This window comes from Crocodylus porosus, unplaced genomic scaffold, assembly GCF_001723895.1.
Source record: "Crocodylus porosus isolate Cpor-Errol unplaced genomic scaffold, CroPor_comp1, whole genome shotgun sequence".
Classification (NCBI taxonomy): Eukaryota; Metazoa; Chordata; order Crocodylia; family Crocodylidae; genus Crocodylus; species Crocodylus porosus.
This window is the reverse complement of record NW_017728920.1, coordinates 8,120,381-8,144,268: the sequence shown is the minus strand read 5'-3', so window position 1 is coordinate 8,144,268 and position 23,888 is coordinate 8,120,381. Positions and strand designations below refer to the sequence as shown.

General features: G+C 41.9%; 1 protein-coding gene across 1 annotated transcript in view; it reads left to right on the top strand.

Moving 5' to 3' along the window:
- The first annotated feature begins 317 nt into the window (after positions 1 to 317).
- Positions 318 to 23,888, top strand: part of SGPL1 (sphingosine-1-phosphate lyase 1) — a 35,737-nt gene continuing 12,166 nt past the window's right edge. The window contains exons 1-6 of the mRNA XM_019538645.1: positions 318 to 513; positions 3,991 to 4,058; positions 6,603 to 6,750; positions 11,559 to 11,638; positions 14,616 to 14,744; positions 22,752 to 22,840. Of these exons, the coding sequence (XP_019394190.1) occupies positions 318 to 513; positions 3,991 to 4,058; positions 6,603 to 6,750; positions 11,559 to 11,638; positions 14,616 to 14,744; positions 22,752 to 22,840 (710 nt within the window). The remainder of the gene's footprint in view (positions 514 to 3,990; positions 4,059 to 6,602; positions 6,751 to 11,558; positions 11,639 to 14,615; positions 14,745 to 22,751; positions 22,841 to 23,888) is intronic.

The window sequence follows — 23,888 nt, the reverse complement described above, 5'->3', positions numbered from 1 at the left end:
AATTAACTTTTTTTCTCCTCCAGTTCTTTGTCTCTCATAGAAGCCTTGAAGTTGACAGAACCTAGCGAATGCAAGTCTGTTGACACTGCAGGCTCCTAGTCAATTATGTAGCACCTAGGTGGCTTAAGGGAGTAGTGCAAAGTAAGCACTGGGGGTGGAGTTCCTATGCAATTAAGCAGTTTATGCACTGCACTGCTACACAGTAAACATTTATTAAGTTGGTAATCCATAATTAACACTGGCACTGTGGTATGTACTTGTACTTCAGTGCCTTACTACTTTATTTGAAGATGACCAGGCTTGTTCTTCTTCCTGTAATGTCTGCTCTTTGTGTTTGGTTTTTTTTCCAGGACACCTTTCCCTATAAAGATGTCATCTTGATGTACTTGGAAAAGGCTAGGAGCTTTGTGAATGGACAGTGTGAAGGAATTGAGCCCTGGAAGTTGATTGGATTAACATTTGCTTCTACTTTAATATTAGTATGGGTGCATAATTTCCTCTTCCAACCAGAGAGTAAGTACCCTGGCACATCTACCTGGTGTTGGGGATTCTTCAAACTGTTTGGGGGAGTAGGGCTATTATATGTGTAAACATATTTACATCTATACAGTATATAATCAAACCAGTATGTATTCTTTACAAAATCCTTTGCCAAGAATTAAGATCAAGACTTACTAGTATTTAGTTATTTAAGCTTCGATCTTTCTTTACTACAGCATGGTGGAAGACATTCTGGAACATGCATATTTTATGTGGAAAGGCTGCCCTGTCCATTCCCCCTTCTTCTGGACTCCAGCAAATAAATGTTTAGCCAGAGCATCACCCTTGCTTTGGGTCATAGGTCAAAAACTGCAACGTAGATTTTTGTGGTTTTTGTTCAGTTCCTGATGTGGAAACATGTGGTATCATGGTGGGCAGAGGGGGAGGATCTGTCATGAACACTACTTAGACTAAATGAAAGGTGCTCCATTTGATTTTGCATTAGGTATGTCTCTTTCCTCACAAAGGTAGTTGTTTATGGTCCCCACTCTCATTTCAGTCAGTTTTCTGTGGGTTTTTTTCCCTCTAGGTTGAAGTGTTTAAATGTTAAAATTCTTGTATCTGATATTTTATTCCATTGCCACACATTCTTTACCCTGGCAAGGTGAAGTCAAAGAATACTAGATTCCTCAGAGAGGAAAGCCTAATACCTCATAGACCTCACAATAAGGATTTAATTGTAAAGTATTAAAAGTAGCCTAGTATTAAATGTGGAGAAGCACAATAAACGTCGTCTGTTGCATGTTCTGTCCACAAATGGAAATGCACATAGCTGAAACATTTTTTTTTCCTTGCTTTCTTAAAGAATAAAGTGGAAGGTAGCTTATTAGTAAGACCCAAAGGGTATGTCTGTACTGCTTCTTTGGCATTCCTGGAGGCTTGCTTATGAGCATGCACTGCCTACCGACTGCTCTACATGTGGCGCTGAAACTGTTTCAGGCACACTTACCTGCTGCCACCCTTGAGATCTGTTAACCCCTGTGCTTGCAAGTGGTGTAGTGGCTGTCCCCAGTGTGCTTCCTGACATTTGTTTCTAGAGCAGGTGTGGATATGAGCAGTATCCTAGGAGTGTCAAAGCATGGACATTCCCTTAGTTTACTTGTTTATTTTTTAAATAGTGTTATGCAATCTTGATTAAACATGCTGGCTTTATAAGCATAGGAAAAGTTTGAAGAAACCTCCATATTTAGGGAGAAAACAAAGCAGACAGTGAACAATTCATGCAGTGTATAAATTATTTCTAAAATACTAGCTCAGGGGTTGACAACTGGGGGTACTTGGGAAAGCCCTAGGGGGTGCATGCGGGCGGGCAGGGATGGAGTGCTGCCACTCGCCACCCTGTGCCACCGCCTCCCAAGAGCAGGGCTGAGGCGGGTCAAGGGCAGTGGTGCCCCTCTGTGGGCTGCACAGGTGCTGCTTGGCCAGCTGGATGCTCGGAGGGGAGCAGGTGGCTGTGGCCACTACCACCCCTGCTCTGTGTCTGGCCTAGCACCAACACCTGCCCGCAGCTCCATGTTCGGCCTCTGGGGGTACCTGTATTTAAAAAGGTTTAAAACCCCTGTACTAACTAGTAAGTATTTACTACAAAATGTGCTAGTGCTAAGGCTTGCAAAGATGGATGATGTGAAGAAAAGGAGTCAACTAAAAGAATCCTGAAATTAGCACTGAAGATAAGATCATGGGTTGTGTCCACACATGCAGGCATGTGTGCTCACAGCAGCTCGAATAGGAGTGGCACAGATTTGTGCTGGAGATGCAGTCTGGTGTGGGACAAGTTGTGCCACTTGAGACAAAAAACACCCCCCTGCTCAGCTCCTTGCAGATCTGCAGCCAGGGGTAGCTAGAGGCTGGGGCCAGTACCTGTGCTGGCCCCAGCAGTATAAAAACCTGCTCTGGTGAGCAGCTCAGGGCTGCTTGCCCTCAGGAGTTTCTGAGGCGCAGCCATTTGGTAGCTGGGGACTCTACCTCTTGTGCCAGCTGGACTGCTGAAGCAGCCCTAGCCTGAAGTGACCCCTGCACCCTCTACCCACTGCAGCAGTGTAGCAGTGGAGGCTGCTGCCTGGCTGTGACCTGCTGCCACCTGCAACAGCATCTGTACCCTTGGACCTGTGGCCCCATGGCTGTGCCCCTGCCGGACCTAGATGGGGTGCCTCCACTCTGCCATCTGGGCAGCCATCACCTAGAATACATGATCCCTGTGGTGCCCGCTTTGAACTGTCAAAGCATGTCCTCCTGGCCCCAAATGGCCAAGAGGTCAGCCATCTCATCTGCCCTGCAGCTGGGTCCCCAATGCTGGCTGTGGACAGGCTCCTCTGCTCAGGTCTCGTCACTTGTCTCATCAGCAGAGATCCTGGTGTTCCGTGTTTAAAATTTGCAAATTTTATGATACAAAACCCAAATTCTCCTTTAAAATACCCAAAATAGTGTTCTTCCACTATTAAAATGAAACACCACTATATACAGAGAGATCAGTTGGGCAAGGTTTTACTGATGTATTTACAAGCATAAAGCAACTGGAGGGGGGTTGGGGGAGTTTGTGGGTGAGTAGGGTTTGTGTGGGGAGGTATGGGGCTTGTCTGGAGGTTTGTGGTTGGGTATGTGGGTGAGGGGTTTTTGAGGGTGGCTTGGGGATGTGGGTGTTGTAGGTGGATTGCAGGGGGACGGTGTGGGGGGGCTGTTCAGGAGGGGTGGGTCTGTTGCCTCCCCGCAAGGTACATGTCCCCCAACACAGCACATGGACTGCTCCCTCCCCACAGCAGCAGCAGCCATTTGGGGTGCTCGGGACCCTTCTGGCACAGCCCTCCATGCCACAGGGCTGCGTGGCTCAGCCTCAACCACCTGGTACCTGGTGCCGTCTGTGCCACATAGTGTAGACCCAGCCTGGCTTGGCACAGGGCCATGCACCTTCAGGCAGCTCCGTGCTGCTCATGCTATCACTTGGGGCCCAGTGCCACTTGTAGGGACCACGAATTGAACCTGGCTGTGTGCTATGTGCATGGGCCCCAAGCGCCATCAGGCTGAGCTGGTTTTATGGAAGCAGGACCTAGCTTGGCATGACACATGGTCCTTGTGAGTGGCGTGGGACTCTAGGGATTAGCCCAAATGGCCTGAAAGTGCATGGCCTCTCACTGGAGCTGGGCTGGGCCCATGCAATGTGGCACAGGCAGTGCTGGGTACCAATTTCACACTGCTATGCTTTGCATGATTTTATTGCCCAAAATGGAATATTTGGTGATAAATGCCTACCAGTGACTCTATGAAGGTCTTTAAATTTAATACTGTTTATAATCCGAGCCGAATTTGGATTTAACACTGTTATGCTCATCCCTGCATGTCAGTCCTCTTGTCATTTCATTTAGCCAAGAGTTCCTCATGTACTTCCAAAATATTATACTCTAGTTTTCTTTAACTTCTTAACTCAAATTAGTTTAACTGTTTGTTTTCTTTCAGGTTTAACATCAAGAAGTAAAAAGCAGGTCTTTAAACGCATAAGGAACATGCCAATTGTTGGAGGCATAGTAAGTATCCCAACAACTTCTCATAATATTCAGTCAGAGTCTGTACCTCAAAAGCTTATAATCTGATCTAAACGTTCTGTAGTTGTTACTTTCAGAAAAGGGAGATGCCATTTTCCATTATTGACTCTGAGCAATTGCAGGTGGCTGAGTTTGCCCCAACTTTGTTTTAGATGTTATCTGACTTGTGCTTAGAGTTGGTTCCAGGTTATTGCTCTGAGGTGGTTAAACATTTTGGGTTTGTCATCCATACCTGATCATTGGTATGCAAAGAAAGGGTAAGTGGGCATTGGTTGTGCAGGGCAAGAAACTTATTTTTCTCATTGTTCTTCAGGTTGATTTGTTTTAGAACTTTTAAGAATGACTTGCATTCCAGTATTAAGACAGCCAAAGCTGTATAATCATTAAAACAAGAAATACAATTATATTTGTTTCTCTTAAAAGTTAAAAACTATTTTACAAGTGTTAGCTGTTCTTTTTGCACTTCTTGTAATTTCATTTGGATCAAGAAAATTATAACTTCTTTTTTGTGTCTTGGTTAATGACAGTAGTACAGTTTGATACAGCTCATGCCCTGAAGACCTAAATCTCAATAAATGAGCAACGTAAAATGTGTTGAGAATCAGAAGCCTGACTCAGCTGATGTAACAGCTGAATGAGTTAGCATGAAAGAAAACACTTTTTCTTTTTTTTATCTTGTTTGCGACAACTGGAAGCGAGATCTAAAAAAAAAATCTTGATTTTAAAAAGAAAAAGAACTAGCTTTAAGGGCTGTTACCCAGCTGTTATAAACTATTAGTACCTGCCCTTTAAAGAGCTAATGTGATCCTGTTCGTCTAGGCTGGTGCCCTGACTGACAGTTTTATCAGGCTTCAGTAATTAGTGATCTGTGGGAGATGAATTGGTGACTCTCTTCATATATTCCACAATAAAAGCTTTGTTTATTCATTGGTAGAAGATGTGTAGAATAACTCTAGACTCCCTGTCACAACCTGCTAAACTTACATGACCCATATTTTCAGGGTAGGGCTATTGAGATGTTGGTCCATTACAAAAAATGGCTTAGTATCTCTTGTCTGTAGATTCTGCTGATCAGTTAATCTGTTACTTGATAAGCCTATCATGTTGATTACATGAGGCCTTGACTTTCAAGCATTTCAATGTCCAAAAGTCTCAAATAGTTTTAAGCTCCCAACAGTTGTATTAGGTAAGGTTCCTGGTGGAGAAATTTGTACTGCTATGAGATAATGCCTTTAAGGGGAAAAATCTGGGCCTTAAAACTGTAGGCTTAGGCCAAGTACACACAAAAAAAAAAGCCTTAAGTTTATCTGTACTGGAAATTTTCTTTTAAATAAATTGTATTGTTTTGTAACTGATATTTTCTAGTCTTCTAAGGGTGTTTATACATGTGTTCTGCGAGTGTGTGTTGGGGGGGATTAGGTGGGGGGGCACTTTAATTAGAGTGGCTTCAAGAGCCCTGATTAAAGCGCTTGGAGCGTCTCGTGTATCAGTGTCCCAATGCTGAAAAATGGTGGTGAGGGGGAGGGGCACTAACTAAGCGCCCCCCACTGCCATTTTTCAGTGCGGCGATGCTGGAGTCTGCTGGAGCGCAGTAATTGCCACACTCCAATAGACTTGATTAACTGAGTCTGCTCTGATGTGCTGTAATTACAGCGTGTTGGAGCAGCCTCGCTGCTCATGTATATGCGCCCTAAACATACAGGTAGTCCTCAACTTATAACATTTCGAGTTACAACGTTTTGCACTTACAGTGTTTATAAATTGACAACTTGTTTCAACTTTCTGATGTCAGTTTCACCTTTAACACCACGTCACACCAGCGAACAAGTTCACTTCATCTTCAGTCTCCCTGGAGAACATCTGTCCAAACTTGTACACTTTCTTTAAGAAAGCAGACAAGACTCCTGAGAGAACTCCAGCCAAGAACCCTTCAAAAAGTCCAGCAAAGTCACTTCAAAGAAGTCTTTCCAAATCCATTATGATTGCTGTTTACAATATAAATACATTAATGTAGCTCATCTATAATCGATTGAGTACAAAATTCTGGGTTATTTTTGGTGAAAATAGGATATGGGGCCTTGGTTCAGGAGCCAATCTCCCATTTATAACATTGTTTCCTATGGGGAAAATTGGTTCTGAGTTGCAATGTTTTGACTTGTAATTGGTTCCTGAAAACTGTCTTGTCATAAGTCTGAGGACTGCCTGTGTATCTAATGTCTAAAGAGACTAGTTCAAAATGTAATGTATCTTTATTTTTAACTGGCACAGATTAAAAACTGTTATATCCTCATGGACTTGATTTTAATGAAAAGGGTAGAGGGAACCTTGTTACATTTGGTAAACACAATTTTATTTTCAAATTGTTAAGTAGGTATTAAGGGAATTAAAATACCTAGTGCTTGACCATATTTGTTTAAGGAGTTAATAATGCTGTTAATAATGAACTTCCTGTGCCAGGCACTAGTAGTGAACCTTGTGCATGATATAAAAGGCATGCATCTCACTGACATTTTATTTTCCCTTTAGATACAGAAGCAGATAAACAAGGCTTTGGATGATGTAACCTCTAGTATGCCCTTCCTGAAAGATGAAAAGGGTTATATCAAAGCACTGCCAGCACAAGGCATCAGCCAAGATGAGTTGCTAGAGAAGATGAAAGACTACAGCTCAATGAGTATGTTTGTGAGCTTATAGTATTGAATACACAGGTCTGCCTCATAAGCCTAACATTGGAACTATGCTGTGTATTGATGAAGTTAAATGAACTGTGTGGCTGGTAGTTTCATCTTCAATACTTTTTTTTTCTTGTGTTAACTGAGGGATGATGTCATTCTGTAGATGACAACTGTCAAACCTCAGTAGTATTTGATAGCATGCAGGTACACTAGCCACCTGAAGGTTTTATGATGCAAAAGGTATTGGAAAAGTAAGATTGTTCTGTTGTTGTAGTCACGACATGTAATGCAGACAACATGAGTTTGGAAAACTAATTGGAGAATGAAGGTCTTTAGTCTGTTTACCAATGCAAAAATCTGGTTTGTTTTATTAACTTGAAGGGGATGCTTTCATAGCTGTCTGAGGTAGAGATGGACAAAACTTGACTCCTGTTCACTTTCATAGATTTCATAGACATCAGGGCTGGAAGGGACCTCGGGAGATGATCGAGTCCAGCCCTCTGCCCAAAGGGCAGGAAGTCAGCTGGGGTCATAGGATCCCAGCAAGATAAGCATCCAATTTACTCTTGAAGGTGTTCAGTGTAGGTGCTTGAACCACCTCCACTGGCAGACTGTTCCAGACCTTGGGGGCTCGGACAGTAAAGAAATTCTTCCTTATGTCCAGCCTGAAAAGGTCTTGCAGGAGTTTATGACTGTTCGACCTAGTCATCCCTTGGGGCGCTCTGGTGAACAAACGTTCCCCCAGATCCTGGTGGTCACCCCTGATAAACTTATAGGTGGCCATCAGATCACCCCTGAGCCTGCGCTTTTCCAGGCTAAAGAATTCCTTTAATTCCTTCCCTTCTCTCCTGCACTTCCCTCTCCCCCCTCAAACAAATAAATGGTATATTCTCTTTAATCCCCACAGGAAAAAAGTGTTTGCAGCTTGTAAGCTACCCTGAGCAAACCCATGATAAAATTAGTGAAACTACATACTTTGGTAGTGGGATATTTTAACTGCCCTTGCCAAAACAGATTCTTTTTTTTAAGTTGGTGCAGTGTCACAATACTGTCTCTAGGTTGAGTTAGCCCAGGAAAGCAAGACAGATCTCTTTTGGCTGACACTTTTTTGTTTTAATTGGGAAAAATTTATTTTAGAGGCAAGCACAAATCTGCTTCTGAGCAATTTTGCTTCAATGCTAATCTCTTGCCATAAATATGTTTTCCGTCCCCCCACCCTTACTCCTCTGTCCCTCACCCCACAAATCTGAGCATTACTTTCCTCTAGACAAATGATCTTGAAAACGTGCTGACACTTCCCGATCCAGTATTTCCTCACATGTTTAAAACAAGATATAAATTTAAGACTTAGAGGCTGGCATACAAATAGGTATGCAAGCAGTGAGACTTTCTCAAACTTCCTTTTTTTTAAATTTAATAAATTGTTCTTTTGGCCTAGAAACCTGTCTGAAGTATAAAACCACAACCAATGAGAGGTCATTATGCGATTCACTCAAATGAGCTCAGTTGTCATGGGAAGGTTGTATAAGATCTCGTATGTGGACAGGATATGTCTTTGCTGGAAGAATGAGATGGAGGATTTAAATCACTGTTTGTGGACTTGTTCAGCCTTTGAAGAAAGAAGGGGGAAATGGATCTCTTCATTAGTGGAAAATTTTAAGCACTGGGCTAATGGAGGAGAAACAACTTGGCTCTTCTCTATCACCTTACAACTTGTCCTGTATTCCATAGATGTTTAAATGCCACTTGTACAAGGAATAAGGGCCAAAATCAAATAGAAATCCTGGTTTTTAATCTCTTATTCTGCTGTTTTATATTGCTTCATTTGGTTTATTTTATGTATCATCATACATTATGTTTGATTTTACTTTTAAATTAGTAGAATGTGTAATTTGTTTATGTGCTTTTACCAATAACCACAAATCATGTAACTTTATTATTATATAATATACAGTTTGTGGTGGTAATTCTTCTCTCACTTTAGTGAAAGTTCTAAATAAACTACTAATATTATTTAGGTTGGTGCAATATCATGATCCTGTCTCTAGGCTGAGTTAGCCTAGGAAATCCAGATGGTTTCCTCTTAACTAACTTTTTTAGTTGGTAGAAAATATTTTAAAGGGAAGTCTGAATCTGCTTCTGAGCAGTAACCCCACTGCTAGTCTCTTGCTTAAAAGAGCGTTTGTTTCCCCCCCCCCCCCAAAAGAAAAATAACTTGAATAGCAAAGTGTTTTTAGGGAATCTCTTGCTCTTCTCAATTACAGTGATTCTTACCTTTGTAAAGTGTGCATGAGGGTCAAGCTACAGTGCTTGCTTGGCTTGGTTCCATCATAGACAGTGTGTAACACTTGGTTCTGTTTCACTTGTGCCAGGTTTTAAGTGGCTGGGGGCTGAATGCACCTCAAGCTATGCTAGCTGGGGCCACACCAGCAGGAGCATGGACCTCAGGTCCCTGGGGACCACATGTTTTCCCTCCCTCCTCTTCTCTGTTGCTGCTCCCTACACTCCACCTTGGCATATTTCTGAGTTGTGTGCTGAGGAGCCCCAGCTTGCACTTAGTTCTGGGGCAGGGGCAGGAAGGGGAGGCCTGAGACAGGCAGAGCTTGAATCCCCTGGCTACTACTGCAGCGGGGGGAAAAAAGGGGAGCGTGGTGGCTAGGTTGGAGCTCAGGGGTCACAATTTAACCCCTCATGGGCTGCATGCAGGTTCCAGGCAGCCAGTTGGACAGCCCTGACTTACATAAAGTACAGGGTACGACATCTAGGGAGAAGGAACCAGCAACACGCCTATAGGCTGATGGACCACCGTTCTTGTCAGCACGGTGGCAGAAAGGGATCTTGGAGTCATTGTTGACTCCAGGATGAACATGAACCACCGATGTGAGAAAGCAGTAAGGCTAACAGCATCTTGTTGTGCATCTACAGATGCATCACAAGCAGGTCCAGGGAGGTGATCCTTCCCCTCTATGCATCATTGGTCATGCCACATTTGGAGTACTGTGTCCAGTTTTGGGTGCTGCACTTCAAGAGGGATGTGGCTAGCACTGAGAGGGTCCAGAGGAGGGCCATCCACATGGTCAGGGGGCAGTGGGGCAGGCTAAAGGGTCTGAACCTATTCAGCCTCCAGAAGAGAATGCTGAGAGGGGACCAGCGGGAATTGGTGGAGGCTCTGTTTTCCCTGAGCACCACCCGGGGTTACTAGGAATAACGGCCACAAATTGTTAGAGAGAAGGTTCAGCCTGGACTTCAGGAGACTACTTTACAGTTAGGGCTGCCAGGCTCTGGAATGGGCTCCCAAGTGAGGTGGTGCTCTCTCCTACCTTGGGGGTCTTCAAGAGAAGGCTGGACAGATATTTGGCTGGGGTGATATGACCCCGGCACCTGTTCCTGCCTGGGGCAAGGGGTCAGACTTGATGATCTGTTTAGGTCCCTTCCAACCCTAAGCACTATGATACTATGATAAAATTTGAACTCAAGTTAAAGTACCTGTTACCTTTTAATCAGAAAGTTTGAAGCAGTAAGTCTTCCTAAAATATGTTGGTTTTGTGGAGTAGATAGTATTATATCTTTTTTTCCCCCCCAAATCTGGAGTAAATTGCCTGATTATAACACAAGCAAAATCAATTCTGTATATACAAACTTGTCTAATAAATATCCTGCAGATGTTTTACTGCCACTTATTCTGTCCTATGTAATGTAATATTTTTCCCTCAAACACTTCTTGAGGTTTTCACTAGTGTGTGTTTATTGTTCACTTCCTTCCTTCCTTCCACCTTCTTCAGAAGCTGCTTGGAATGAGGGCAAGGAAATGATGATCATACCTGCTATATATTTGAATGAAACCCTTAATAGGAACATTTTAAACACTCCCCTCTGCCAGGAGGGTAACAGAGGGTGGTGGTATGAGGATCTGGCTGATTACCAACTCTGATAGAAAATGTGCATTGATTGATATGCTTAATCTTAGAAAGTTACCCAGAAAACACTTAGGTGGTGGACACCATGTGAGGGTGTTAAAGAAGGATGTAGCTCTGGTGGCTTTCATTTGCATGTGCCTTACATGAAATCATTTGCTAAATCTGTGTTTTTAGCAGTCCAGGCTTCTTTGAATTCCTTTCTCAAATATGGTGGAATTCTGTAGTTAGAATCCAACAGTGTGGAGAAATTTGGGGAACTTAAAATGGTACTGAGTAGTAGGTTTCTTATTTGCATAAAATTTGCTCAGCTGAACGCTGTGTAGCTAAGCAAGACGGAACAACTGTATTCCATTAAAAAAAACACAAAAAACCAAAAAATGTGGAAGCCATGAGTGCTCTGTTGTTATGAAATTTTATTTGTGCTAATTGTCATGACACCAGGGAAATAAGAAAAAGGCTGGAGAAAGTATTTCATATTTATGAATGGTTTGACCCCCATGTGCAGTCTGGAAATATCACTCTATAGAGAACTTATTTTTAATAGTCTCTCAAATCAAGCAGTTATAGACAATAATCATGGTGGGGGGGGAGGCAAGATAATTTCCAAAGTCAACTTTTTGGACAAACTTTTCTTGGTTTTCCCCATTCTAAGCAACTATCCAGGCATTTAATTTTCTCTAACATTTGCTATGTTTTAGAGAAAATTGTCTTTCCTTCTCTGATTCTGAGCTAATGCTAAGACTGCCTGAGAAGTTGGGGCTGGTCAGTAACTTGAGAGGCTAACACTTCTGGTTTGGTAAGCTACTAGGACACATACTTTCTCTTTACCCTTTTAGATATCCTAAGGTTGCTGCCAATTTGAGCTTACACTGCTTATGCTTATTTTTCAGGTGAAGTACATTGGGAGGATGGAAAAGTCTCTGGGACAGTGTACGGTGGTGAAGAGAAACTCACCAATCTGCTAGTGAAGGTAAACAAGCTTGCAGGCGATACAATATGTTGAATTTACAAATAAACTTTGGGGTGAGTAACCACAAACCCCTTCACATAAGGTCCTGAACTGAAAGGAATTATTTTGTCTTGGAAAGTGGTAGAGCCCTGAAGCCAGAAGTGAAGGTTCAAATAGAAGGTGTTATTAGCAGAACAATTGGGCAGTCAGATAAATGGCCAAAGGTTGCTGGTGGGGGGTGGGGTCAAAGCATCATCATTCTAGGTACTTAAGCACAGATTAGATAAAAAGTTTGGCATGTGAAAGCAAGTAGCTGATTGCATGTGCCTGAATAAACTGATGGTGTTCTTCTAATGTTGAGAAAGTGGGGCTCTGCAACATTTCAGGAATTCTACATGGCAACCATGGCTTAATCCTACTTGATCTGGTCTGTGTCTATTTATACCACCGTAACCCCTTTTGGGTTAAGTCTAGGCAAAAGGAAACTTAGAGATAACTGTACTGTGCAGCCCAAATTTGGAGAATAGCTTAAAAAAAAGAGAAGACAAATTGGTTTCACCTAAATCAGCAGTGTTCAGCCCATTTAAGCTCAAGGCACTTCTTAGCTTTCACATACTTTTTTTTACTACAGAAAAATAATAGAGCAATTCTTCTGTTGCAGAGAACTTGGAAGGATCACAATAGGTCAGAATGTTTTTGACATTATAGATATATGTGCAAAATCTGTGGGTTTGTCCTGCGAATTGTATATAGGTGTTTGCATACTTAACAGTGCTATTATCTGGCACCTTTAAAAGGAGCTTGCAGCGCCCTGTTTGAGAACTTCTGACCTAAATTCTTGCTAAGTCTATGTATGAGCCTGGCACTTTTCTCCTTGGTAAGGTTAAAAGGGTTCTAAACAAGTCAAGTGTCTGTCTAGCTGCTCTTTTCTTTTTCCTTTTCCAGGAAAAAAGTTTAGGACAGTCGTCTTGGGACCTTGTTACACATTAAATTTAGGCAGCTTCTGGAGCTCTTAACCCCCGGATTGTCCACACATTGACACCTAACACTAATTTTAAGCACATTTTAAGCATCTTAAAGTTACACCACTCTAGGGCCAGTTTATCTACCTTACCCAACTCATGTTCCATTACTGTATGGCCACTCCCTATAGATGAACTGCCCAAGTTGTAGTCCTCCAGCATCCTGGGATGTAGTGCCCCCTCACTCACCCTTATGTTCTTTGTAGACAAACTTTCTACCCTCTGAACTCTAATGCCCAGGAGGTGGTTCTGGCACCAATCTGACTCCCTTCCCACCCCTGGGAGTGTGACCTTATCACCCCAAGGCTGCAACCCTTTACAAACTTCCTGCAGAGCATATGCCAGCTAGCCTGGTTGCAGGGCATGGATGACTCCAGGTGTAGGGTCTAGTGGGGGGTGGAGGAAGGTGGGAAACAAAAGTTTGGGGCCATATTGTGTCCCCATGAGCTGCAGCTTCCTTCCCAGGACAGGGCCAGTAGCTCCCTCAGAAGGGCCTTCCCTCACTGCTCCCACCTCCCAACCACTCTGAGAAGCACAACCAACACCTTCCACATCCCAATCCCAATTTATTAAAACATGAGACCTTCTTTAATTTACTTTGTCATTTTCATATAAAATTTACTACTTTTTATTTTATCTTTCAGTGGCTGCCTTCCTTTATTTCACCCCCTTCCCCCACCCTAACTTTCTTTCCTTTTCCTTTCCATTTCATTACCCTCCCCCATCCCATTAACTCTCCACCACCCAGCCTCATGTTCTCCCTCCCCACTCACCCCAATCCATCTCATACCCCCTGCCCCACCTAGAGCAGGGATAGAAGCTTGTCCTGGCTCACCAGCCCTGCAGTGGCAGCTTACAGCTGTAGCTCCCAGTCAGGCCCCTGTTCTTCCATTCGCTAGTGTTAAGTCACAGTTGTGCAGGTAGAGAACAGTCAGGTTTTTAGCCTTAACATGTGACTGCTTCAAACTCAAGCTAGTACTAACTGATCAACATTTGAACAGCTCAAAGTGCAACACGTAACAAGGGTTTTAGACTCCTTACTTTTTTGGAACATCTTTTTAGAGCAGCTACAGTGAACTGTGCGTGCATGCCTACTGCTTCCCTGCCTCATGGATGCATGAATGCATAGATCTCATCACTGTTTTCTGTAGGAAATTGTGCTTAAAACCTTTGGTTCCAAAGATTGTTTTGTTTTTTCTTTCTTGATGGTTATGTTGTCACTCCCATTGATAGTCTTTCCTAACTTCAGTAGAATTGCTCCTTATTCTGGCCAGTGGAGATCAAAATTAGAACCACAGTCAAAATGAAAGCCACTATCTTTGTTGAGAGCCATGGTGTTAGAATGTGTGTGAAAGAAATGCTGGCTTCTGTGAATGCTTGTTTCTGAGTATTTGGGTAGTCGTACTGCTTCCAGACATAAAACTTGTGGTTACTCCAAAATCTACTTTGAAGATGAAATAATTACAGTTTGACTGATTCTGAAGTGACTTTTTCAGAATAAGCTGATGACTGCTTCTTGCACTAAGATTTAGTAGCTCATCTTTAAAAGAACAAAAGCTTCTGTCCTCAAGCAGCCATATATTTTCTTTTAAACAGGTGTACTTGGAACTCATAATTTATTTAAAAAAAAACAAACCCGTACTTAATGGATGGTGGTTGTAGCATAAACATGCCTCAGGCCATATGTACTCTAACTTGGGTGTTATTAACAGTGGTTAGATAATATGAATGTGTCATCTCATCTGTAGCTTCAGAAACTCCTGGCTACACCTACCTTCCGCAGTGTGCTGCTGTTGACCTCCTAAACCTTGTTTCTTTTGTTACTTGCTGCTATGGCTGAACATAGTTCATTGTGCTAGCTCATTTGTAATATATGTAATGCCAGTTTTGATTGCTATTGCTGGATTTATTGAATGATAAACCTAGGTTTTGTTTTGTACAATATCAGAACATAATGAAATGCTTTTTACCTAAAGGTATATGAAAAGTTTGCATGGAGTAATCCCCTTCATCCTGACATATTCCCTGGTTTGAGGAAGATGGAAGCAGAGGTGGTGAGGATGGCATGCACGCTTTTCCATGGGGGACCCAGTTCCTGTGGTGTTGTAAGTTGTTCACTTAACACCTGACCCTTCTAACTGGATTCTGCACTCCTGCTTCCTTTCTACAAACTGTGCTAATATTATTCTTGTACAGTGTGACTGAGACCTTACAGATACTAGAAAGCTTGGTTAGTAGAGCTATACTGGCAAACCCTTCTTTGGAAACATTGAGAAAAGAGTTCCCAAAGTATGTGGGCAAAGGAATGTCTTGAGCAGTATGGCTATAGCTACCCTAGTGTCTTTGCTGATACTTTTTCTATACTTTTAACCAGTATCATTCTGCTGGTATCACTCTGCTGGTGCTAGGTGGGTAAAGGATCAAATAACAAACTTTGGTTTGGAAGCAATTTTTTGTGTAGTAGCTTATTTAAACTGCTCTGATTTACAAATTTGTCAGCTCACCAAAACTAGGGCTACTTATTGCTCTGGCTTATTGTGTGAGACCACTAACAAGCTGTTCTAGGTGCCAAATGGTTTTGTGATAAGTCAGGTGTTTTACATACTGTCTTTATCCAATTTATAGCAGTCTCAACAAGTTAGCTTACGCTGCCTTAAAGTTTACAAATGCAAAAGCCTTCTGTCATTTGGGGACTGGCTTTGCTCTGCCAGCAGAAAGATGGGGTACTACTGCCACTGGAGAGCTGGGAATGTGGATGCAAAAATTTTTGACTGGTAGAACTAAGTGGTGTAAACCAGATGTTAGTATGACAGCAGAGGGTGTGAAGGTTTAGGAACAGGGTATATTGGTTAGTTGGTTTTAAAAACACAGCAAGTATTATATACATTAACAATTACAACTCTATCATCGCATTAGCAAGGATTTGGAAGTGTCCTCATCTCCATTGCTTTTACTTATGGCATGTCCTTGACAATTCTGGTTTTGTGCCTTGTAGTTTTATGCAAGGGTTTGAAGTGGTCATCTTGGTGAATTGTCACAAATGATTGTCTGCTAATGCAGGGGACTGAACTTGGTGGCGACTTCCAATTTTGTGTTTCTTGTACTGCACTATTTATTTCTAGTCTTTATGTTATCATAGAAGTAGGGACCTTATAGATCTTCAAGTCTGACCCCCTGTCAGGGCAGGAGAAAAAAGTGGGCTCAAATGATCCCAGCTAGGTAGGCATCAAGCCTCCTCTTAAAGACCCCCAGGGTAGGAGCCAGTACGACTTCCTTTGGAAGTTGGTTCCAGATCCTAGCCGCCCTGACTGTGAAGTAGTTCTTGTGGATGTCTAATCTAAACCTACTCTCCAACAACTTGTGGTCGTTATTCCTTGTTATGCCAGGGGTGCTCAGGGAAATAAGGTCTCTCCCAAACCCTTCTGGTCTCCCCTAATGAGTTTATAGACTGTCACAGGTCCTGCCTCAGCCTTCTCTTGTGAAGCGTGAACAGGTTCAGGTCCCGCAGTCTCTCATTGTAGGGTCTGCCCTGTAGTCCCCGGATCATGCGGGTAGGGGTGAGCTTCTTAAAGCAAGGACTTGAGTACAGTGAGGCCTTAGTCTCATACTAGTTGTAAGTGCTGCTATATTACAAGAGTCTAATAAATTGCAAATAACTAATTCTCTTGCGGGAAGGTACTGTTGGTAAATGATGAAGTGAGTTCTCAGAACCGGGAAAGAGGGGTTATGTTTATTCTCTGTAAATATATTGAGGCTAAAGCAGTGGAGAGGGAGAAGAGCCATTTGGCTAAATGGCAGTGTTTGCCCAAGAGCGGATGGGGATGAAATGACTGGATAAATCCAGTCTTGAAATTTACAGGACAGAAGAGGTGTTGCAACAGCTTTCCAATAGCAATAGTTGGGGCAAAGGACAAACATTGGTCAGTTTGTGTAGAGAGGTGTTAGCCTGAAGTCAGGCAGGAGGCAGGGTGACACCTTAGAGACTAACTGCTTACTTTGTCAGATGCTGTGACAAAACATGATGGCATCAGCTGTTGCTTATTAAAACTTATGCCTCTTTGAACCAGTTAGTCTCTTAAGGTGCCACTTCACCCTGCCTTCTGCCTGGCCAGTTTATGAACAGGAATGTATGAAATAGTAGGGGATGTTTATAGTCCTAGTCCTATGTTTATAACCAGCTATGGAATTGGTGCTGGTGCCTTTGCAGCTCAGTTGCAGTACTTGCACTGACTGACCAGCTTAAGGTTTAAAGTGAGAAAACCAAACAAACTTGTTTGTGTTGGTAAGATGCTTGACCCCACCTGTTTACCTTGTCTGATTTTATGGGGCTGAGGACATTGACAGGATTATCAGCAGAGAGGAGGATAGTCTGGATCTACACCCTGTCACATCAGTCTTCATTATTTTTAATTTTAATTGATCTAATTTAATGACTGTCTTGAAAAACTCTAGGAGCTACAGTACTTGTCACCTGTTTTGGAGGACGTCATTCACAGAAACTTGCGACACCTGAGATGATTACAGCTTTCATTGTATAATGCGTGTGCAAACACCTACATTTAACAAAAAGTCTGCTTTGGCTCTCTCTAGGTGCTTAGTTCTTTACATTAAAAATGTAGTAGCACGCAAGGGAAGACCGATGGAAGGTAGTTTCTAGAAGTGCTACTCTGTCCTAACTGGTTCCAACAAGGATTTCTTAGGCAGATATCTTTTTTGAATTATGTAGTTGGCATAATGTTAGACAAGCTTTTGAATGCATGACACTCTTCCTTAGGTCTCTGATTTATAGGAAGCTTGACATAGCAAGTTAAGCACAGCATAGGGGAGGGCTGAGAGAAATTCTCAGCTGTAGTAGACGGCCCTCTCCAAAACCAGAAGATTACCACAGATGACTTGAGAACCCTTTCCACTCTGTTTCCTACCCTTTTTCTTCTCCCCTCCCTAAAGTCTTTTGTAATTAAATGAGCCTTGCGCATACCATGAGGCTTCACAGCTGTAGGCAATAAGACATTAAGTCATGCTGAGATTTCAAACAGAAGTGTAAGAAAAGTGGTGACAATAGTAAATGGTTGAACAGTTCTCCTATAAACAAGGTCAGTGGAAAAGCTGAGAAATTGGATAGACAAACTAGTAGGTTAACCTGACTTCTTTAATTAACTTCCTGAAACTGATCTTTCAGGTCAGCTCCTGCCACAAAGGATACACACTTCTAAACAATGACTTTCAAGAAGCAATTTGCAGTTAAAGGAAGGCTTGGGTAATTTGGAGACACTCTTCTAAGCAAATGGTGTGACAAGTTGTCTTGGAGAGAGCCAGAATTTTAAATAAGTATCTGCTAGATAAGGTTTTATATTTAATATATCATCATGATTTCTGATGGCTGAATAGTTGTTCCAAAGAACTGTGCCTTTGGATCATCTTTCAAACTGAAGTGATTCCATCCCTCCACTCCCCAAACACACATGCATACACACTTTTTAATTTTGAAAACAACACTTTTATATTACCACTTCTTAAAGTCACCGTTGTAAATAGTCACTTGCCTTGGTACTGGCATGCCTAGCATGAGGCAGTTAATACCTATAGGGATTTTTCTTAATTCAAGGAAAGAAGATGCTTAAAAAATTGAAACTACAAAATGGGCAGACTGAAAAAGGAACATTACAAAAAATGCCATTAAGTTGTTATTGGCCCTTTTAAGGGCATATGGCTATTGGTTATTTTTATTGCACCTTGGAGAGAATCCTGTTTTTATTGGTAAATTTGGTGAGTATAATTGCTGTTTTTGAGAAATGTTAGCTGCCCATGTCTAGTGTTAGTGGTCTTCACACTCTGGTTGAGGTAACCCCACTGAATGCATGAAGTAGAGAGTTGAAACCAGACTGGCATTTCTAATGGTGCTGCAGCAGCTGTCTATTAGAACATGTGAAACATGTTAGATGCCACTGGAGAAATACCAGGACCATGATTCATGGAAAATGAAAAGAAAGTGCTTCTCTTTCTATAATAAGGAAACAGATTTGACTTGATTGTAAAGCAGTCTCAAAAATAAGAGCCCATGAGAATATTACAGGTCTTCTCCTGTATGACTGCATAAAGCACTTGTAAGGAAACTGATGCCTTGGACAGGTATTTAAATAAAATGGATCATGAGTAGTGAATGTTAAGTTAAATGTTCATTATTTATGGAAGTTATCTTCATTCTAGGAACATGTTGCTGAAGCTCTTCTTATTTTTGAATACTGCTATTTACAAATCCCTTGTGAGGTCTTAAGACTCACCCCTATGTTGTGAATTACTTTGAAATGATGCACTGCTTTCTGGAAATTTTCCAAGTTAGCTTTTTCCAACATGGAAAAGTTATTTCCAAGTTCTTCTTTCTCTTTTGTGCTTCACTTATTAGATGGAACAATAATAATGGTACAGGAACCAGTGGTTTTAGTTCCCAAGAGACTCCAATTTAAATGATTCAGAAAGACTAGTAAATTCAATCTGTGGTGTGGGGATTTTCTTCTGTGATATGTGGGTGGGATTAACAGCTGCAAGCCTCATAATTTTTAAAGTGATGATTCTGAGAATTAGCATGGGTTTCCCTTAGAATTTCTGGAAGAGTAGAAGTTTTCTATAAAAGTTTATTTGTGTCTTCTAAATATCACAGATTATCATGATTAGACTAACAGTAGTTTTGATTATAGCATTGCAAGGAAAATCATGTATATATGATGTATCTGATATATATTTTAAATCCCTCCATCCCTCTTTTCCTTTATACTGTCCCCATTCTCAGCTAGAGGATTAAAAATTGGACAACTCTGAACTCTTCCACTGAATTCTGCACTCACATGTTAGTTGTCAGGAAGCCCTGAAGTGTTTTCTCTAAAGGTTTGCTAAGTCTTCCTTCCCCTTTTTCTAATTTCCCCCAAGAGTATAGTTGAAGTGGAAGAAGCGAAAGATTTGATACTCCTGAGCTGCCTTTAAAGCTTGGCATATTTTTTTCCTTCCCCTTGTCCTTTCAAGCTCCAAGCACTTTAGAACTTTCTTGAGTAGACAGTTGCATGTTTGCAATTAGTGTTTAAATGTGATTTGCTGAATTTTTTTGTCACCTTATCTCTAGGTATCCCATCTACAAATTTGTCAGGTTTGATGGAGAAAATCACCTTCTCTATATATTACTGGAGACATTTATAGGTTTATATGGGTCTTACAACATGCTCCCACCATGGTATATTCTCAAACAACATGCCACCTTAGGAAAAAAGCTGCCACTTATTTATAGGGTACTACAACCCAGATAAACCTTCGTTAGCTTGGTCAGTGGCTTCTAAATTGATTTTAATATTTCCAAGCAAGAATTCAATTCAAGTGAAGATTTCTCACTTCTAGAACCTACAGCTCCAAGTTTTTGTCTCTTATTCTGATGCTGTGATAAGTGAAGCAATGTGATTGTGAGGGGTAGGGTAAAGATTTCATAATGAAATGCAGTGACAGTGAGACAAGGAAATCTTCTAAAGGTTAAAAATCAGTGTTCCTTGATTTTAGAGTCCCAAACTATTGGAGTTTGTAGGGTATGAACAATGAAACAAATGCAGCAGTTTGAGAAGGGGTGAAAGAGTGTTCTGCTGCTGCTCCTTTCTTCATTCCTCCCCCCTCCCCCCTGAAACCTCTATTTCTATTCCTGATTTAGAAAATATAGCAGTTTCAAAAGCCAAAAGCACAGGCTTAGAAAAAAACACTTAAGCAGTGTCTGGTTTTACCACCTTCCTGCTGATCACCCTTCGTGCTGTGGCTTTTATTTGAAGGGAGCAGAGATAAGTCTGAGAGAACTGTTGTGGGTGTGCTGAATCACCCTGTATTGGCCAGCTGCCTGGCATGCCACAGATGCTAGAGGAAGTCGTATCTTGTGACAGTGATTCAGGCTTTTTTCTAGACTAGAAAAGGTTTGCTATTATAGGCAGGCTGGCAATCCTTGCTAGTGGAGTTGCAGCATGTTCTGGTTAGGTTCCTTTGCTGGTATAACTTTAAACCAGTTTTTCAAATGTAGCATTGTCAGCTAAAGTTTTTAGTTGTGGCATTTTTAAGTGTATGTTCTGGTGTGTGTATGTATAGTAGACCAGCCAGTGCTCTCAGCTCAATATTGAAGCAAAGAGGTATCTGCTCAGTTTGAGAGAGATGTTTTCCCTAAGGTTAAATAGGGACAAGAGCAAGACTGGGAGCTCCACAATGGAAGGTGAGAGGGCATGTGTAGTAGGTTAGGGCAGCAAGAGTTTGAAAAGGAAAGAGATTGATTGTTCAAGTGTACAGCAGGCCTCGTGGCAAAAACTACTTAGTGTGTGATAATACAAATCAAAGATCATAGAAAAATGTAGTTCGTAACATAATCATAAATTGCATCAATACAAATAACTTTTCTAATGATGATATAGGCATTTCCCTGCCTTTTCTTTGTAGGGAAGTGTTCCCAAACTGTTAGCAGCTTTCCACAGAAAATGGGTACATAGCTTAGGAGAAGCTTGTAAGGAAAATGTTGGGATAACAGATGTGGCTTATAAAGTTTGAGGTGGGTGCTGGTGGGAGAACACAGCAGACTTACTTTACAATAAACACAGCTCTCCCCCCCCCCCGTTTTGTCTCTTCTGTTTCCTGTAGCAGCTATCACTGCTTGTCCAAGATTGTGGTAGGAATGTGGTGGGATTTCTGTGCTTGTGACATTTGTTCTTAATTTCTGTACTCCTGTCTAGTCATTGTCAGTCACACTTCTGCTTTAATTTGCGGATATTGCTTTTGGGATTTTGTGGCCAGCTTATATCTTAGGCATCAAAACATTGTTCCCCACTTCCCCTCCTTTTGATCTTCTTACATGGTGGTGAAGCTTGTGTTGCACCAGGGAGGGTTATCCAAAAGTAAGGACTGCCAAATAAAAGCTGAAGGTAAGCATTTTCAGTGCTGTGCAGACGCAACAAAGCTAGCTCTGGAGCTGGAACTAGTGTAGCTTGCTGGACTTGGGCTCATTAGCTCTGTTTCTAGGTATGCACAAGAGCTATCCCTGTTTTCTCATTATGATACTGCCCTAGGGCCATAGCGCTCAATCTTTTTGCCCTGTGGGGTGGATAGATGGTGCCTGATCTGTCTGTGGGATGGACCCAATCCTGTGGGTGTGATGGTGGCCCCATCCAGCCAGGTGGAAGGGTGGGGGGGAGAGGAGGGGAAGGGAGGAGATGACCGTTAGGACCTGATCTGCCATGTGGAGTAGGGTGAGGGGGCAGCCTGAGCCACCTTGATTTGGCTCTGCAGAGCTTGGGCATAGGGGCAGTAGGGGAGGGTTGGCAGTATTAATTGTTATTGTTCCCCCCTCCCTCCTGCCCCTAAATTTCCTCACCTGTGGGGAGCTCTGTGGGCTGGATGCCATGCTTCTGTGGGCCAGATGTTGAATAGCTTTGCCCTAGAGTGATTACCCTCCTTGTTTCCCCTCCCTTTACCTTCACCATGTACATCTGGTCCAGATAACAAACCTTCAAGGTACTATACTGAGATGAACATGAGCAATCAGCTGTTCTTCTGTCAAATGGCCCTGAAGCATTGTCTCCATAGCTTTGTCTAGGGTTTTTTTCTCTTTCCAACCTGTCCATCTCTATGCCAGGTTAACCAAACAACTTCTGTTGCATGCAGTTTCTTTTTATTTTCTTTGTATTTCCTTTCTAGAGTGTCTTTTATTTGTATACCTTTTACTGTGGTTTGCAGTAATAAGCTTTTTTTGTTACAACAAGCTGGCAAAAATCACAGTTCAGGTACTCTTTTTCCTTTTTTAATGTCTCAAGTCTATTGAAACCCTCCCTGCCAGCTTGTAACAAAGCAGCTTATTTTCTGTTAACTGTCTGCATACTGCAACCAACTTTTGCTTAGATAAATGTTTTTGGTTGCAATGTCCTTTTACTGCTAGAAAATTACCCTAATCTTTTTTGTAGTTTTCTTTTCAGGTTGTAGATTTTTGAGCCCTTGTATGAAGGTATAGCCTCAAATTGTATGGGGCATAGTTTGTAATGAAGTGTTAACATCTTGTCTGCCTCTTCTGAAGAAGTATTTTAATTTAAGTGCTTTGTTTCTTTTCACCATAGATGACCTCTGGCGGGACCGAGAGCATTTTGATGGCCTGTAAAGCCTACAGGGACCTGGCTTATGAGAGAGGAATCAAACACCCAGAAATGTATTCGACTCCCTCTACCAGATTTCTGCTTTCGTAGATTTATGTGTTTATTCTTTCCCAGAAAAACAATAGCAGTTGCACTGAGCTGAGCCAGTGCTGCACTGGAGTGTTTCTTCTTTGTATTCCTTTGGAGTCCCCACCCACCTGTCAAATTCTTACAGACCAAATGCAGGACACAGCCCCAAACTGATTTATAAAGAAAAATAACAAAAGAGCTTTAAGCAAAGCTTTAAGCAAAGCAAGATGACATTAGCCGAACTGTTCAGAGGTTGTCATTTCGGATTTAATTGTATGACTGTCTTATTCGTGGGATATAGGAATGTAGTTATATTTGGGCTTAAATTTAGGGATGGCTGAATTGTATTCACTTCCATCCCCCTAAAAAATTTTTGCCTAATACTTAACTCTTGGCCTATGGTAGCCAAATCTTTTCATCCTTAGGCCTATCCTTAGCAATCTGCTAGCCATTTCAAAGTGTATAGGACTGCTCTGAATATTAGGGTAAGGGTATGCCTATGCCTCCTCCATGGTAATCCTGAGATTGACCACTCCCTGCCCAGTTGTTCTTCCTCTGCACATGCCACCTGCTGAAAATACATGTGCAGTTGCCATTAGAGTAGTGCTTGGTGTTCTCTCAGAAGCATACCTAGGACCAGATTTGAGAGCCTCTGTGGACATGCGTGAAAATTAAACTACACAATACATTTCAGTGAGTGGCTCATGTGGAGCGAGAGCAGGTGGACATGGCTCATTTCTTGGAAGTGGTCTTGCAGTCACCAAGCGGGTAGTAATCATCTAAAACCACCACACTAAATTTGTCCGATTTGAAATGGAATTTGGAAAGATTCAATTACTGACTGCTATGTGATGAAACTACATTGATTTAATCTTTCTACCATGGTTGCTCTTTATAGAATCAAGTAGTCAAAACCTGCTCTTTGGATAAATTAAGGGGAAAATATTGAGCATGGGGATAAGAACACTGTTACTTCATCTTGTTCCAAATATGTCTTTCATTCTTCCTGACTAACATTCCTGTAGATTTCAA